Source organism: Pseudoliparis swirei, chromosome 9, assembly GCF_029220125.1.
Source record: "Pseudoliparis swirei isolate HS2019 ecotype Mariana Trench chromosome 9, NWPU_hadal_v1, whole genome shotgun sequence".
In the NCBI taxonomy this organism is placed as follows: Eukaryota; Metazoa; Chordata; class Actinopteri; order Perciformes; family Liparidae; genus Pseudoliparis; species Pseudoliparis swirei.
In genome coordinates, this window is record NC_079396.1 from 9,653,795 (window position 1) to 9,670,904 (window position 17,110).

At 40.6% G+C, this 17,110-nt stretch overlaps 1 protein-coding gene across 2 annotated transcripts in view; it reads left to right on the forward strand.

Moving 5' to 3' along the window:
* Positions 1-17,110, forward strand: part of acot7 (acyl-CoA thioesterase 7) — a 54,144-nt gene that overhangs the window by 13,532 nt on the left and 23,502 nt on the right. For both annotated transcript variants that reach the window (XM_056423684.1, XM_056423683.1), the window contains exons 4-6: positions 6,266-6,357; positions 6,586-6,700; positions 8,153-8,239. In XM_056423684.1, coding sequence (XP_056279659.1) covers positions 6,266-6,357; positions 6,586-6,700; positions 8,153-8,239 — 294 coding nt within the window. The remainder of the gene's footprint in view (positions 1-6,265; positions 6,358-6,585; positions 6,701-8,152; positions 8,240-17,110) is intronic.

The following is a 17,110-nucleotide window of genomic DNA, read 5'->3' on the forward strand; positions in this document are numbered from 1 at the left end:
TGTGAAAAATAACGCGTTAACTCAGTTAATTCAATTACAGGTTTAACTAGTTATTTTTTTAAAACGCATGCGCAGAATGAGCTTCCAATCAGTCTGTTGTTGGTCGTCTCTAACCAGCAGCATGTCATTCTGTCTCTAGTGTCGCGTTAACACGACTCCGATCTCCGTCTCGCGCGCCGCAGAGCTCGGATGCCGGCGCGTGCGCGAACATATATATATATACCTGATATACCTGATAATATGCAATTTTTTTCAGAACTCTAATAATAACAACTGACTAATAACCAAAACTGACAACTTTAAAATTGCTTTGCAATGAAAAGTCAGGGAACCACCAACTATATTTGGATTTGGGGACAATGAATGTCTGAAGAATTTCATTGCAATCCATCAAACAGATGTTTAAATTAGTGCTGTGAAAAATAACGCGTTAACTCAGTTAATTCAATTACAGGTTTAACTAGTTTAAAAAAAAAAACGCATTTAACGCATGCGCAGAATGAGCTTCCAATCCGTCTGTTGTTGGTCGACGAAAAAAAAAGTCAAATGAAAATGGGCAAGCTACACCACTTCAATCTGAACTCTGTCCGCTCGCCTATGCAGACGGTCTGTTCATCGGTAATGATCCTTCCGCAGGTTCACCTTCGGAAACCTTTTACGACTTTTTACTTCCTGTAGAGGGTCTCAACACGTTGATGCGACCTGCCAGTCGATCGATCGCGCGCGTGTTGGTAGATCGCATGACATTAAAAGATTGGCCCGCCCCTGACATGTTCTCTAGAGCACGTCTTTGTTCTTTTTATTAAACTAAACGTCTGTTGTTGATCGTATCTCCACAGCAGCATGTCATCTCTGTCTCTACGTTAACACTTATCACTATCGCGCGCCTCTCGCCACAGAGCTCCGCGCGCGCCGCATCGAGAGCAAGAAGTCACTTGTCAATCTGTCCACCTGTCCGTGCCGGTGAGGTTTCAGCGTTGCAGCGGTGTCCCCGCCGTCCCTTTCATCCCAGTTCAGTTCAAAACCCACACAGTCAGTTTGCCTCAGCAGCTGCTAGAGGAAGACTAGAGGCCTTTAGATTGTATCATGGTGGAGTTAATGGTTGACAAACAAGATAAACATGTTCTGTTTAACCCTCCTGTTACCTTTACATTTAGTAACATATTTTACCCTCGGGGTCAATTTGACCCCAGCAATTAAAACCTCCAGAAAATTATTAGAATTAATATTGCTTCCCAAGTTTAAGTGTGAGGTACTTTATGTTTGTTTGTTGACTACCTAAATAGCCCTTTAAATAAATAAAAAAGTTGATATTTCTTATATGTTTGACAGTGAAAAACAGCCTGGGGTCAAATTGACAATGACATTAAACATTGAACTGAATGGGTCAAATTGACCCGAATGGGGTCAACAGACCCGAGGTTAAGGGTTAACATTCTGTTTAGGATGAAGATGTATTAATGGAAGAAAACTGCTAAATAACTGCTGAGTTGCAGCACCATTGTATAGAAGAATGTATAAATGTATATATCCGTCTTTTGTCATAAATCTCTATGTTCTCACAAAATATACCGAGAATATCGGTAATATGTGATTAATCATGATTAATCCACAGAAACCTGTGATTAACCCGATTAAAATTTTTAATCGTTTCACAGCCCTAATGAAAATACATATGTATTTCTCAGAAGTCACCCCTCCCCCCCCCACACACACGTAGATAAACACACATATTTCCGCATTAGAAAACTGCATGTGCTCAAGCACACACACACACACACACATCACACACAGATCCCGATTTTGCACGCACCAGAACTGCTGATGTGAAATTGTCAGACAAAAAAAAAAGACAGAACATTAACGTATGAATACACACGTGTTTGCACACAGCCACCGTTGGAACAAACACACACACAGAACACTCCTGCAGAGGTGATAATGCTTGTATTGAATGTACACTCAGGCACACATTTGCATAAACACAGCATACACAGATTGTTCCCCTTCAACACACACACACACACAAACACACACACACATACACACACACACACACACATGCATATGCAAGTATAGACAGAGCTGAGAGCAATGCATTGTGGGTTGAGTTGAGGCTTAAAATAAGCATTGCAGTTCCTTTCATGATTCTGGTTGGTCACACAGCTGCACATGCTACGTGAAGATACACACACACACACACACACACACACACACACACACACACACACACACACACACACACACACACACACACACTATTTTGATACATATTTAGGTTTATATTCAGCACTACAGCTCAGAGGTTGGTCAAGGACTTCATTTGTTCCATGTTGCCTGCCAGCCAGGTGGTGAGGATACACTACACACCAGAACATATTCTGTGAATATCGGTGTATATTTTATTACATTGTTTATATATATATATATTGTATATATATATATAGTCTCAAAAAGTGTATATTTTATTACATTGTTTTATATATATATATTGTCATGATGTATATTCTATTACACTGTTTTATATATATATTGTTAATACTTTCTTCGAAACTTGAAACTTGAATAAAATGAGTCATGCCTGTCTGTATTATTTAATTATCCAGTCATGATCAACCACAGCAGGAGACAAATAAGTAACTATAAGATACAAGACGTAAAACTAAATATCAAATGAGCGCAAAATCATTTCCAAAGGGCATACCTGAGGTCATCACTGCAACAGGGTAAAAGTCATGGTGCAACAGAAAATTATGTTTTTGTAGAATCACTTTAGAATCCATCAAATGTGGCACACATATATCATAATGCTTACATTGAGTATAATATATATTTATCTTCAGTCAAAGTGCTCTCCACCAAAACTTTACTTGTGACATGATTTCATTCAGCCCTATCAAGCTCTAACATCCCATATTGGGCTTTTTAGTGTCGTTAAAAGTAACCTCAGCACAATGGAAAATCTGTGTTTTTGATCATGGGGATCAAGCACTGAGAACGATCCTCATGTCTCTGAGTCTGGAACATGGTGTTGAGGAAGGAGGAAAGGGGGATTCTGCTCAGATAAGGAATGAAGGATAGTGGGCAAAGAGTCAAGGGGAGAGCGGAAGGGTGAACGAGTTAAACAGAGTGATAAATCAAGTGAAACTAGTGGAGGTTAAAGAGATGGATGAGGGTGAAGGGGCAATAAAGGGAAAGAGGACAACAAAGAGGGGGAAAGGAGCAACAAAATGAGAAATTGAAGATGTCCGAGCAGACTGGAATTGTGCATTGAGGAAACTTTAAAAATGGTATGAAGTAGTGATTGATGCCTTAGACTTAGATAAAAGTGGATTGGATGTTTGCATAAGTAGTGCTGGAGGGATGTTTCGCCCACTTAAGCACCTCTGTGAACACTCAAATCAGTACCCAATAAGGCTCTAATTTATAATTAAATGACTGAGCAAAGCGTTTGGAAATTCTGCTGCCTTATCAGACAGTTACAAAAGAGCCTGGGTGTCGAAGGCTTCTGGAGACCAGCTATTTGCTTTGTAGTTAAAAACCCAATTTGCTGGATTTTTGTCCCATCATGAGTCAAACGTTTTAGGATAAACACACTGACAATCCAATAATGCTATTTTGTATTTGTTTTCAGACTGCTAGACTCTCTGGCTGTAGTTTCCATTGTTGCTACGGTTACTTCCGTATAATTTATTACCGCTTCCAGTTTGCTGACATTATCCTCCTGGAAAATCAGCCAAGTGATGCTACCTGGATTGTTTCCTGTATAATATCCTGCCGCTCACGGGCAGATCTCTCACATTAAAGCTCTCGGTGCTCGTCTGCACCAACATACCATCAATTAAAAAACATGGCACCACCACTGCCAGGTGCCATTTGTCTCAGCTGTCATAACAGCTGCCAGAGTGTCCTTTTACAATCATTGTTATCAGGCTGCCACCAGATGAACGTGAAAGATCAGGCACAAAGTCACCGTGCTATGTTTATTGAGCATTGTGCCACAGAGTGTGGGCATTTGAGTGAGCAGATTTGTGGAGCTTGTGTTCAGATTGCAGCCAAAACCTTCCTATTCACTAATTAATGAATGCTATTGCTAACTAGGTAAGCCAGCTGTCCCTCCTGCGAGTTGAAGCCTCTCCTTCGTGACTGCTTTCAGCTCACCGTTATCACAGAGGAGCCGACAGATACAATAAACCCATTTCTCAGTTTTATTTATTATTTTACAGCCATTTTACCAGATGAATATGTTGCAGGAAAGCGCATGTTATGAATGAGGTCTGTTCAACTTTCTTTTCCCCTTAATAATGTGCATGCTACTGCACGCATGATGAGGAATAATCCGTGCTGTTTTAGGAGACACACCGTGAAGGTAATAAGGATGCAGTCCATGACATGGTCAAACATTGACATTGTCTCATTTGATGCAGAGGGATTTGAAATTCAAAGCCAGTTCCCTGGTTACATTCGAGACAAAAAAGGTCATTAGGCGGCCTGGGAATGGATAATTCCATTGGTTCACCCTCCACCCTCCGTCTTTCTCTCACGCCTCCTCTTCCTCCCTCGATCCTAACCACAGTAACTTAAAAGGTCCAGCAGGAGCTAATAATAGACTTGAGTCACTCAGTCTTGGTATAGAGTCAAGGATATGTAAATATGCCTTTCTCCTGTGGGCAACTTCCTGGTTGCAGGCAAGCGTGGGAGCCAATGAGAGGAGAGAAGCGCGGTCGGCATGGCAACGCGACCCGGCTGTCTGCACAGTTTTAACTCGGGTGTAAAATGCAAATGTTATTCCCCAAGAGAAGTCTGCCATAAGCCTCTGCTCCCACTCGCTTCTCTAAACTTCACATCTCCAACTGCAAAGTCTCCGTCTGTTTACCGTTGATTAGAGTCCACACAGTCGTTTACAATTCTTCATTTCCATTGCTATCTTTTTACAGATGTCCCATTTTGTCCATGTACACACAGTGCACAATTACACAGCTCTAGGCGCCGGTGTATTTGGGACAAGTATAAGTATAGTAAAACATTCCATGGCATCAAATAAATGAATCTATCAGTCGTAACGAGACGCATCAATCCAATGCTGCCGCCACAAGGAAGAGCCTTCAATGCTGTAAGGCAGTGATCTCATGTGAACCGGCTGGCCCTGTGCTGTCGTTAATCGGTGGGCCTCCCCTGTGTGCCGTAACAACACTGCCTCAAAATAGCCCTCTTCTCTTCGTTAGCGAATTAAGAGTAAAAGTGTAAGCAGAATAGAACTGATATTGCTATGGCAACCTCTTCGCCTGATTGCTATGTGATGTGATTTCTGCGAGTTTTGTCTTCTGTTCTTTTGAGTCTTAACTTTCTGCGGGAAGGCGGAGCTAATGCCTCCAACCACCCAAACATTTCATGTGCTGTATGGAGGCAGATGGAAATCATATATCTATTCTTGGGAAGATGGGTACATGACCCCAATGATGACATACGTCGCTCAATGATGATGAAGTTGGTTGTATAGGGATTCACAAGGTCAAAGGGTCAAATGTTCAGGTTACATACATTTTCAAAAAATAAAAACTTAAATAATTTTATTATTTAATGCAGTTTAATTCAACATGTGTTTTTCAGTCCAAATGAGATTTAGGTAAAGAACGGGGTAATTTTTTGGATGACAGAAATATAAAGTTGGCACATTATTGAGGAATTTCTCAGTTTCCATTTTTTTTAAATAATGTTACCTACATATTCAAAAACGTTGTTCATTCGAATCTTTTCAAAGAAAAACTATGAGCGTCTCAATGTTTTGGCAGTTGGCACATTATTGTGACGCACTATTGTGTAAACTGCCAAAAGAAGAATATTTGTACAAAGAATGTAATGAGTGAGTTGCCATTGTATTTCATCCATTTTATAATCATAACATGTAATTGCAGAGTTCGGGACAGCGGGATTATAATAAGCCTTGCACGGACCGAGGCAGTGCGTTCAGTGAATGTGAGCTTGTGTCCTGAATGATTGTCTTTGAACAAAGCCCTCATTTGTTTTCCGCTCCTTTTGTCTGTAGAAGAAAGACTAATGTTCAGACAGCGACACTGGCTTTCTTAAAAAAAACAAATAGACTTTTATTGGATTATTAATAAATGTTTCTGCTTTCACAACAGATATTTCAAACTTGTTTTTATTTACAAGAACTGTTCAAACTTGTTGCTTATTGGTATACAGACACACGACTCAGAGACGTTTTCCTCTGTTTAATAATTCAACCTTTTTCTTTGTGATGCAGGAGCCAAAAAGCTGGCCAACAAGGCAGCTCTGTGGTACGTCCCCTGCTCGCTGCAGAATGTCAATAAGGTCACGGATGTGCCGCCCATCAAGGTACATGGACACTTGGCATTTTACCTGTCAGCTTCTCTCCATCTCTATTTGACCCTCCCTTCATAATAAATATTCCATTTCACTTGTCTTGTGTCTCGAATGTGAACGTGATAAACCTTTTCTTCTTCTGCCTGCAGCCATGCAGAGACAGGTACTTCAACGGGTGTGTCCTGTGCCCACCTGGACACGTGCTCATACTGTGTGTGCTCTGTGCTCTGTTGTCTGTAGTATGCCCGTCAAGAGCAAGAGGAGCAGGGCAGAAAGCGCTACGAGGCTCAGAAGCTGGAGAGACTGGAGACCAAAGCGAGGACTGGAGAGGTGGTGCCACCTCCACTCAACCCAGGTAACATCCTGCCCTGAAGGCCTTAAAAGAAATCCTGTGAAAGCGGTTCCCTTAAGCTAAAGCAAAGTCACTGCCAGACTGTGTACAAAGTTTATTTTCAATACATGAGTGTAAATATGATTTGAGAGATGTTTGTAAGTTCACGGGACAAAAGGCTAAAAAAGGGATTAAAAGAAGATGTATTTCTGCTGTAGGAGTCCAATTTTGGAATATTGTTGAAAGGATGGAAGAATGGTGAACTCCTTTTTGGTTTTCAAGGGAATTATTTAGAAAACAATTCTTGAGAGTTATAAATGTAATTAAAAACGTATTAATATGGAAGATGTATGTGGTAGTATATATAAATATATTTTGTTTTTTATTTTGTTTATTGTTGTTTTGTTGTTGTTTTATTTTCTTCTTTATTATATATTAATTTTCTGATTTATTTTGATTTCAATTTAGGATAGGAATTTATAAGCATTTTTTGCTTCGACCTATACCTTTTCAGTCTTTCTCCTTTGTATATTATATAGAATAATATTGTATTGTATTTGATTTGATTGACTGAATACACAAACAAACAAACAAACTTATAATGCAGACCTGCGCTGTACAAAATGCGCCTGCTCCTGAATGAAAGTTGCGAACATCAGCGGGAATCTTTGTCTTTTATGATTACAATAAGTGCCATTGTTGTTTAACCTGCACATTCTGTAACACCTCTTAACACAGAGGTAGTACGGATACTTATCTGAGCCTGAATGTTGTACAATCAATCGAGCAGGAATCTAAGACGGTGTTGTAACAGCAGAACATTCAGCTCAACACATAATACGGGGCACAGTCTTCTGTGTCAATATTACTATTGCTGCACCCGTTACAACTCAGTGCTGTGATTACGAACAGCATCATGAAGTCAGATACTTCCTTCAGCATGAGACCTTTTATTCAAGCTTTAGTATGTCTGAACGTTTTGTTTGGACTCACAGATAGAGACGGAGATTTATCGTTGAAACAATTGTTCACATTGATATTGTGTTATAATGTTATGGTGAAGTACTGAGGTAAAACAGTGTGAACTGTCTCTAGAGGGAAGAACCCCTCGTGTATTTTCAGTATTTAACGTACTCTGGTGCACTGTTGCTAACTTGTGCCTTTCGCTAAAAAATATATCTTGCATATCTTTAAGTTGATCAAAGGAACATAGTCACTCTGTAAATGTATTTCGGCATCGTGACGGTAAGATTGATTACTACTTCTGTACATTTGTCGTGTTCATTCAAACGCAGAGCATCCACCAAAGGGTGAGCTTACCTCACCAGCATCATGTCAGTACAATAACTTTGAGGGGGAAGCATTCAGAAGCATGCAGTTCATGTCTGTTGGACAAAACATATACCAGCGAGGTTTTCAAAACAAAAAATGCTATTTTTCACATTTCTTGTGTTGTTGTGTGTGTTTGCGTTGCAGAACCGCACACAGTTGGTTTCAGCCAGTCCAGTCTGATCCATTTGGTGGGCCCCTCTGACTGCACGTTGCACCAGTACATCCATGGCGGTGAGTCCAACCCTTTCTCCCCAATTCACACCCAACTCTCTGCAGCTTTGACAGCCACTTGTAGCTCATTGTCTTGGTCCTCCCACCTCACGCAGTACGGTTGATTCATTTGAAATTTCTATCAAAGTATTCAGATCCATGTAATTAAAATCTTTCGCACTGCTTTGAGTTTTTTTTTCAAAAGTTCAAACGTACGACCGCACAGTGGGATTGATCCAGTACGAAAGCTGCTGACAAGCCGCTTCAGAGCCCAGTGTTTCCAAGTCGCCCTCTGCCACTTACTCCCCAGTATCTGTCAGTTTCCTTTGTCACACTCACACATGTGAAACAATGAGCTCATGACCAGCATTTCACTGTTTGGTATTGAAGGCAGGAGAACACGTGACCCCACGTCCTCAGAACAGTATGGACATCCTGCAGGGGGTTGGGGGGGGACACAGACCCCTACACACTAAAAAAAACGATTCAAGCCCTTCTTAGAGGTGACACATTTAAATATTGTTTGATACATTTAAATAAATCAATTACAAAACGAAGATATTTATTTTGAATGGGTGTAACACAAAATGTATGAATACTTTCATTTATTAGATTTATTTAGGTTACACTCACAAAAATGATTCAAGCCCTTCTTCGAGGTGACACATTTAAATATTGTTTGATACATTTAAATAAATCAATTACAAAAATAGATATTTATATTTAATGGGTGGAACACAAAATGTATGAATTCTTTCATTTATTAGATTTATTTAGGTTAGATGGTGCGCATATCAACTCAAAATAAATGTGTTTCATTGAGGACTACCCTTTGCGCATGCGCCAGCTGAAAATCAGTTGTTTACAAGGTGAAGACACTTTCAGGGCTGTACGGTGGTGTAGTGGCTAGCACCGTCGCCTCAAAGCCAGAGGGCCGTGGGTTCAATTCCCAGTCGGGGCTTTCCTTCTGTGTGGAGTTTGCATATTTTCTTAGTTAGTTTATATTTTGAGTTGGACAAACACAAATTAATTTAATTTAATGAATATCGTTATTTTATTTTAGATGTATTTGATACAAATGAGTTGGACTAACCTAATTACATTGTATTGCACTGATGTGCTAAATTTGAGTTGGAGTTGCATATAATTATTGGATGGAAAACCTGCCAACAATTTAATTGAGTTCATCCAATGAGTCATTTCTTTGAGTGCACTAGAGAACAGTGAGATGTTGAAAGACACGAAGGGTTGGGTGGAAGGAGAGCGATTGATGGGAGAAGAAAAAGAGATGTATACATAAACTTGAGGCAAGGGAACCCAAGTGCAATATACAGTATGCAGTGCACGTTGACATCGCACGTGTTTACAGTATCAACATTATTTCCTCTATCTTTAGAGGTTTGCTTATGAATTGCTGACGAGGTTAATCCCCGTTGTATAGCCTTTTGGATGGGTTATCCAGGGTTGGTACAACATGTCCTGCGGCAACACAGCAGAGACCCAGAAAGAAGAAATACTGCTCAATTTAATCCAAAGAGAAACGTCCTTGAGAATTGTGTGGCTGTTAGTACTGAGTTCTCCTTAGTGAATGGACGATGGAACGGTTGTTTGGTTCGGAAATGTCTCGCGGTTTTTGTGACTGAGTATGAAAACGTGGGATTGTAGTGAGAGATTGTTCTGTATTTGTCGGCATGTGTGCACTGTTGCGTTTTTAAACCACTGCTCTGGTTGGTACTTGCATTGACAGCACTCCGTGCACTTATGAGCATGGCTGTAATTGTGAAGAACAGAATGACAAGGACGAAGCGGGAAATAGACAACGAGAACAACAAATGGGAAATAGAAGGTCTTGGTAACAAGGATATATGGGGCTGATGCCGTTTTCCAATTCTGTGCTTCGCAGACAAGCTAGACGACACGGAGGCATGAATTGTTCCTCCGTGACTCGTCTTTTGACCTCGTTAAAATGTCTGACTGGGCCTCTTCGATCATCCTTAAGTAGAAAATCTATTTTGGTTACACGGATGGTGCTCTCAAAAAAGGCATTTTGAGGCTTCTTGCTACAAATATTTCTTCTGCATATATCCAAAAAAGCTCTTTAATGGAAACACTGTAAACACATCAGAATCCTGAATACATATTTACACTTTGCAAGCAAGAAGCTTCCTGGAGTCTTTTTCTGTTTCTTCCCAAGCCCATTTCCTCCCGGCAGGATTTTATCAAGATTCCTAAAAAATATAACGGAGAGTAGCAAACTAAGATTAAAAGCAAGATAAACGACAAATGTAATGAGTGCATGTCCAGATTGAATGGTTTGGCCACCCGTAATCAAAAACCTGGTTTATCTGAGAACGGGACAGGAGAGCAGGATGGGAGGAGGACGGAGCAGGGCGGGGCAGATAAGTGTAGCACTAGTCGTGGTTGCCTTTTTAATTTGTCGAGCTCGCTGAGAAACCTGTTCAATTAAAACAAACAAATGTGGAACAAGCATGCAGGTCATTTAAAGCACACACACCGCTTATCTCGCTCTCTTTCACTCTCACTCACTCTATCTCTCTCTCTTCATGCCCTTGCTCATTAAGCAATGTTCCCCGTTTTTCGCTGCCGCTGCTCTCACGACACTTATTTTGTTTACATAACCGAGTCAGGTCATGCAACCAGGGTGCTCGCGCTCGCTTTCTCTGCTACTGTGTCCTACCCTCTCTCGCTCCCTATTCTTTCTATACTCTTGTTGGAGAAATGCAAACTGACTTCTACATGACAGTGTCAGGCTATTCGCTTACTCTGTTTCCCCTTTTGGGGTTTAAAAAAGTGGCACACACACATATACATGCATGTTCATATTGTAAACCAACACAGTGGATGCAAACACACTTTGGCAACAATTCTTAATTATTTTCTCTGTAAAACAACATATGTTTAGGTGCAGTGACACATCCTCGCTGACTGACAGCAGATTCTAATAGCGAGGCCAACATGTGACACCACATCCATGCAGCCAGAGATTTGACAACTATGTCACTGATGATAATGCGGCCCAATATAATAGTGTCAAAAATGATTTGACAGTCGTATAGGATGCCCTTCTTTGTTGATTGGGCATCTCAATCTTCATAAGACACCCTATCTCACTTAACTCGAGTGGTGTCAAGACGTGCAGATAGTTTTGGTGGAGATTCATGAAATGTTTTCATTTGAACAACTTTCTACTGAAGAAAAGGGTTCCTGTGAATATGTTAACAGCGAGGTCTGTGGATGATCCGGAGTCACTGAACATGTCGAAAATCACATGTTGTTATTAAATATGGTTTTCCAATTGTTTGAGCAGCACAATGGATTCCTTTCATCCTCATATGCTGCGGGGATGGAAAGATAGACTGAAAATTGGCCACACAACCAAAACTAGAGGTTTGAGGGGAAGGTATCACATTTGTGAAGTCAACATTTATTAATTTGATAAAAGATGCATTCACCATGGGGCAGGTGCTTGGCAATAACAAAGGACACAGTGTGCAGGCTACTCTCTTTCTGAAAAAAACCCACTCCAAATATTTGGACATCTATTCCAGATGTTGAGGGACCGAGGCCTGCAACTGGGTAAGTAATGAAAGTTTCCAACATGCCGAACAAAAAGCCTGGACATTGTCTAAATGCTGGAAAAGATCAGAGGATACGAAACTTTGAGCTCACCACGCTGACCATTACCACATATCATTTTCCTTTCTCTCTTAACTTTCTTTTTCTTTGTTGCTTATTCTTTACCATCTGCCTACCTCATTATCTCTGTGAAGTGTACCACTTGTTTCCATGGAAACAGTAGTTGATTGCCACAGGTAGACACAACTGCAGTCTGATTAAAATAAAAAGACTGAAGATTTGATGTTCTGACATTTAATGTTTTCTTTTTGATCTGTGCGCAGATGTCAGTGTGGGCACTGACACATCCAATTTATGTTTTCATTTGTGCATTTGATCTCTATTTGTGTGCACACTTTCTTTCATTTATTTGTGTGAAGCTACATCATTCCAAGTATTTACAGTACGTGTGTGTGTGTGTGGGGGAGAGGAGGACATACAGATGTGTCTGTGTGTGTACGTGAGACAGAGTTGGGCCAGGGAATGCCTGAGCACAAGAACACATCCATCACTGAGGCTCTATAATATCTGTCCTCTGCCCTGGTCTATGCTCACTGGGTATATAAACATGTCACTGCCTGAGACAGAGGAATTTAGGGAGACAGGGATATGTCCACTGGAGCTTGTGTGATCGACCTTTGTGAGGAGTGTGTGTGTGTGTGTGTGTGTGTGTGCGTGCGTGTTTGTGGAGGGGGATTGCTGCCACTAGCTTCACCTCTAGCCTTCTCTCCTCCAAAACCAACATTGATTCAGAAATAAAATACAGAATCAGCGGCACATGGCTTTTTAGAGACCCAAGAGAAGAGTCTTTTAAGATTTAGGCATCCAGGTATAAAAAAACCAGTTCCTGGTATAGAAGAGACAGTGGTTCTTCCTTACTTTGTAGATTGAAATAAAGATACTTCAGTACTTCATTAATAACAAAAGAAGAATGTTCTGGAGTTATAACAGCAAAATCCCACATAAGAGAACATAAACTCAAAGTAAATCAGGAAAACAAAATTAAAAACTGAGCTACAATTAAAAATGTAAACCATACTCTTGATCTCTCAACTATAGTTTAGTGCATGGTCTTGTATCGATATGGCATACGACGTAGAGGACGGGATGACCAATAGCAGAACTCAGAACATGAAACATCCCCAAATATACTTCTGAAAACTCCCGTCACGTCCGACTGTCAGCGTGCTGAAAGAACCAACTGTTGACACACTTCCACCTCAAGTATTAAAGCTGGAGGAAACGTGATCTAAAATCAAGTGTTGTATAAGTTTACTGTGCAAAGTCCATATCATCTGTGTAACAACCTATCTATATACATTTTGAGTAAAATACATCAAACCAATGTTAAAAAATCACTATTTGGTTTTTGGGATGGAAGTTTAAACTCCAGAATTCTAGAGGTGCTCGTGAAACCAATGACTACAGTTGAATATGTTTATTGTGACGTGCAGCAAATCCAACGGTTCCGAGACACGAATGAGTTGAACCACAAAGCAGAACAGCCTCGCTTACATTTAATTCATGGTTTGTTTACTTGTGAGAATCGCTGATGTAAAATCAATACGAGAGAAAAGGCACCACTAGCTGTCAGTCGTTAGAAATACTGTACAACACAGTGAAAAGAAAGTCTGAGTTTATATTCCTTTTTGGTTTTTGTCAGTCAACAAAGCAATGATATTGGTTTCTCGAAGGTTCCTTTCTTCTTTTAATGAATGCAGAGAATGAGAACGTCGTTTTCTGCTCACACATCCTCTGTTGTTTGTAAATGTGTAACCATTCCGGTAAACTACACACACAGTTTGTAGAGGTGGTTTCTTCATGTTATGATGCAGGGCTTCAGCTGAAGGCAGAGGAACCTGAAGGATTTAAGAACATTTGATTCCTGAACCGTTCAACCAGAGAGGGCAGTGAAACACTGATTTAAAAGCTGGTGTCAAGTTACTCTTGGTATCTGCAGCTCTTCAGGCCACAAACAGCCCCATAAACCACAACCAATCACGGGTTATATAGGCTGAAGGTGAAGCCACGGGCAAAACAAGTCCATAGAGCATGTTGTTTTGACTGTACGGTAGGAGCTTAAGACATCCAGATGAATGCAGAATTGTTTTTCTGCTCAGAGCTTCTCTCATCTATAAATTTGAAAAGTGATGGGGACCTTGTTACCCAACCCCTAGTACCTTACCTAGTACCAGTATTACTCGGTAGTACAGTAAAGTATTACAAGCCGATACTATCCAAACATTAAAAAAAAAGAACAAATACTCAATTAATACAAATTAACCATGTGTTTTACTGTTACTAAGCCACGTTCTACTTTTAGAAAAGTAATTTGCAGGAGTCGATGACCGTTAACTTCACAGCAAGAGGTGCATTTGATCTGAAAGCTCTTTATCTGACAGAATTTCCACTACAGGAATCGTATCTTAGTGATTTTTCCAGGCCTGTGTTGTGCATGGAGCTTACAGTTTAACAGTAACCATGACAGCGCTCACTTGCAATTTCCAGGACTTAAAGTCACAGTTGTTAAGGTGTGTGGTAAAGCTCCCCACAGCTGGAATGGTAAGATATATATTTTTTAAAAAGCAGCTGATGGGACTTTCTTCAAGGATACAGATGGGTGGCTGCGTGGGAGTAATGCTCACAGGAGCTGTTTCTATAGTAACATCTCGTTAGGAGGCAGTTGGAGCCGCTTGATAACGTCCATGATTAAAGCAGTTGTTGGGGAGGGGATGAGAAGGATAGACTGAAACTGATGGAACTGTCGATGGTGCATGAAGGCACAGGGCAAGACATGAAAAGGGAGATATGACCAGAGGTGGAAGGAGTAAGTTTAGCAAATGGTGAGAGATTACGTGAGAGAGAAAGAGGTCATGGAGGCTTTGTCAATGTCTCTTGGTCTTACACTGTCTCCTCCTCTGCCTTGTGTCATGTGCTGCGTCTGAGCTGGTTCTAATTTAAAGGGCTTGAAGTTGGTCGAAAGAGTTGATTTGCAACAAGAGCTGCCCGGAAGACCCCCGTCATTGTTCTCATGCCCGTTGCCGATGGACAGGATTGCGCGCGAAGATTTGGGTAAATCGTCAGAAAGAATCTAATCACAGAGCTCCTCTGCCCTGTGGCAAACTGGGCTGCACTAGGGACTTGGTTACTAATTGCCCTTTCCCCCCCATTTGGAGGGAGCTGTCTTTCCTCTTCACACACACTATCTCCACTCTGCCATTCGTGTTCCCACCCGACGGCAAAGGGAGAGTCACAGTGTGCCATGTCACCCTGTGAATGTGTAACGCCAGGCCCAGGGCGGGCTTGGCCTCGCTTGTCCTCATTTGCAGTCTCACATTGAGCATCACATCAATCTTTTACATCGACTGTGCAAGGAGAGCGGCTTTTGCAGGAGTTGTATTCACCGTTCCACTGACGGTAGTGATTTATAAAGACGGGCATCTTTGATACTCAAGGACGGCGCGGTCCTTCACTTGATTTGCTTGACATTTTAGTCCCAGGTTTCTAGTACACCAGATAACATTTATATCCAGCACAATCTCATAATTCACTTGTGAATAAATAAATACTGTGTCCGCATGGTTGCATAGCAGAGGAAACTAGGGGGCAGTATGAAAGAATGTAAGACTATAGGTAAGCAGCAGACTTTGAACAAACGACAACAATGGGAGGAAGCGTTGTAAAGAAAATAATAGAGCTTGTACTCAATTACTAAAATGTATGTGATATCTCTTGCTGATCTTCTGTCATTATTAACAACATTAACACAATTGCAACTTCCCCAACTTCTTATTTAGAAATTGTTGTCTTGTGCAAATTTGGAAACTGTCAAGGCCGATGTGATCTGCCTTCTTGTGGATGCACGTGTTAATATTTCCGGTGCACACTACGTATGCAGGCTGCTTGCATCGTGGCTGCTCTTGTGTGTGCAATATGTGGATTTATTGTTAATCTAGAAAGTATTGATGGGTGGAGTTGTGTGGAGCACTTTATTTATGAAAAAGTTCTTGCCAGGATTTGGGACTTGAACCAAAGCCTGAATTGAGGATCTGTAAACTAAACTACAATTGAGCCCACAATGCACCACATCCACATGTCATTTCTCCGCAGCCTTATGAAATGTTAATATTCCTCTTTAAAGGAAGGAATGCTACTGAACCATTTTTTAGGAATGGCTGAAGCTTTCTCCCCCAACCCTAACCCTAACCCTATGGTAAGGAAAAATAAGCAACTAAAATTCAAACAATTTTTTGTTTTTTTTAATAGCTTTTAACTATACTCATAAGCTACTTTTAGGCCGTGGGAAGGAGTGTGGTAAAGTGAAGAACTCTGAGCAAACTGGGGTAATTATCCCCCCACACCTACCAGCCTCGTTTTCACAAGGCATCTGGAGAGCTGCTAACGCCGGGGAGCCGGGGAACAAGATCACGGGAGCCCAATCTCACTGCTACACTCAACGTCGCTCGGAAAGTCACAGTCCAACCCACAAATAATCAAGTCCTCAGTGCACTTCGATTTATTTATTTATTTAATTTAGTTATAGAGTTTGTATCATCGTATAAAATTATATTCTCGACTTCACCAGTCTATCCATTTACCACATTATAATTCACTTCATACCATCGTATGCTGAGTTCGGCTTTCGCTCCATCCCTTTATAATTATTTAATTTCCTAAAGATTGTTTCATTCTGATAAGAGCCCTCATGCTATTGCAGAGAAACAGAATGAATACAATCTAATTCTTTCCATTCAATATTCGCAAATGGAGGGATCAATGAGATGAAATCTCAAAGATGCGTGGTCATTTTGTTTTAAGGATTAATATCATCAGAGTTTATCAGCTGATGTCTGTCTGCTGCTACCAGAGCTGCTGTTTCCTCACAGCACTGCTGAGAGAAAGACAAATAACAATATTTGTGTAGAAAAGGCAACAGCAATATGTTGTTTATGGCCGCTTAGCTGGGTCAGTTAGATTATCTGAATGATACTTTTAGATTTAATTTGTAGTTGCTACTGTATGTGTTATTATTTTATCTTATTCATAGTAAAAAAGACTATTCTGTTACAGACCTAATATGAAGTCTTCTTCAAGAGATTATTTCGAGGGAAGGTACTGGACCATATCAGTCCTATGAGAAGGAGACAGTTAAATTCAATATACTGTAGCCATAGGGAACCGGGCTTTATTACGATGGTGTTCAAGAGCTCATGCCTCAAATAGAAGTAGATAACCTTTAACACAACACCATATTAG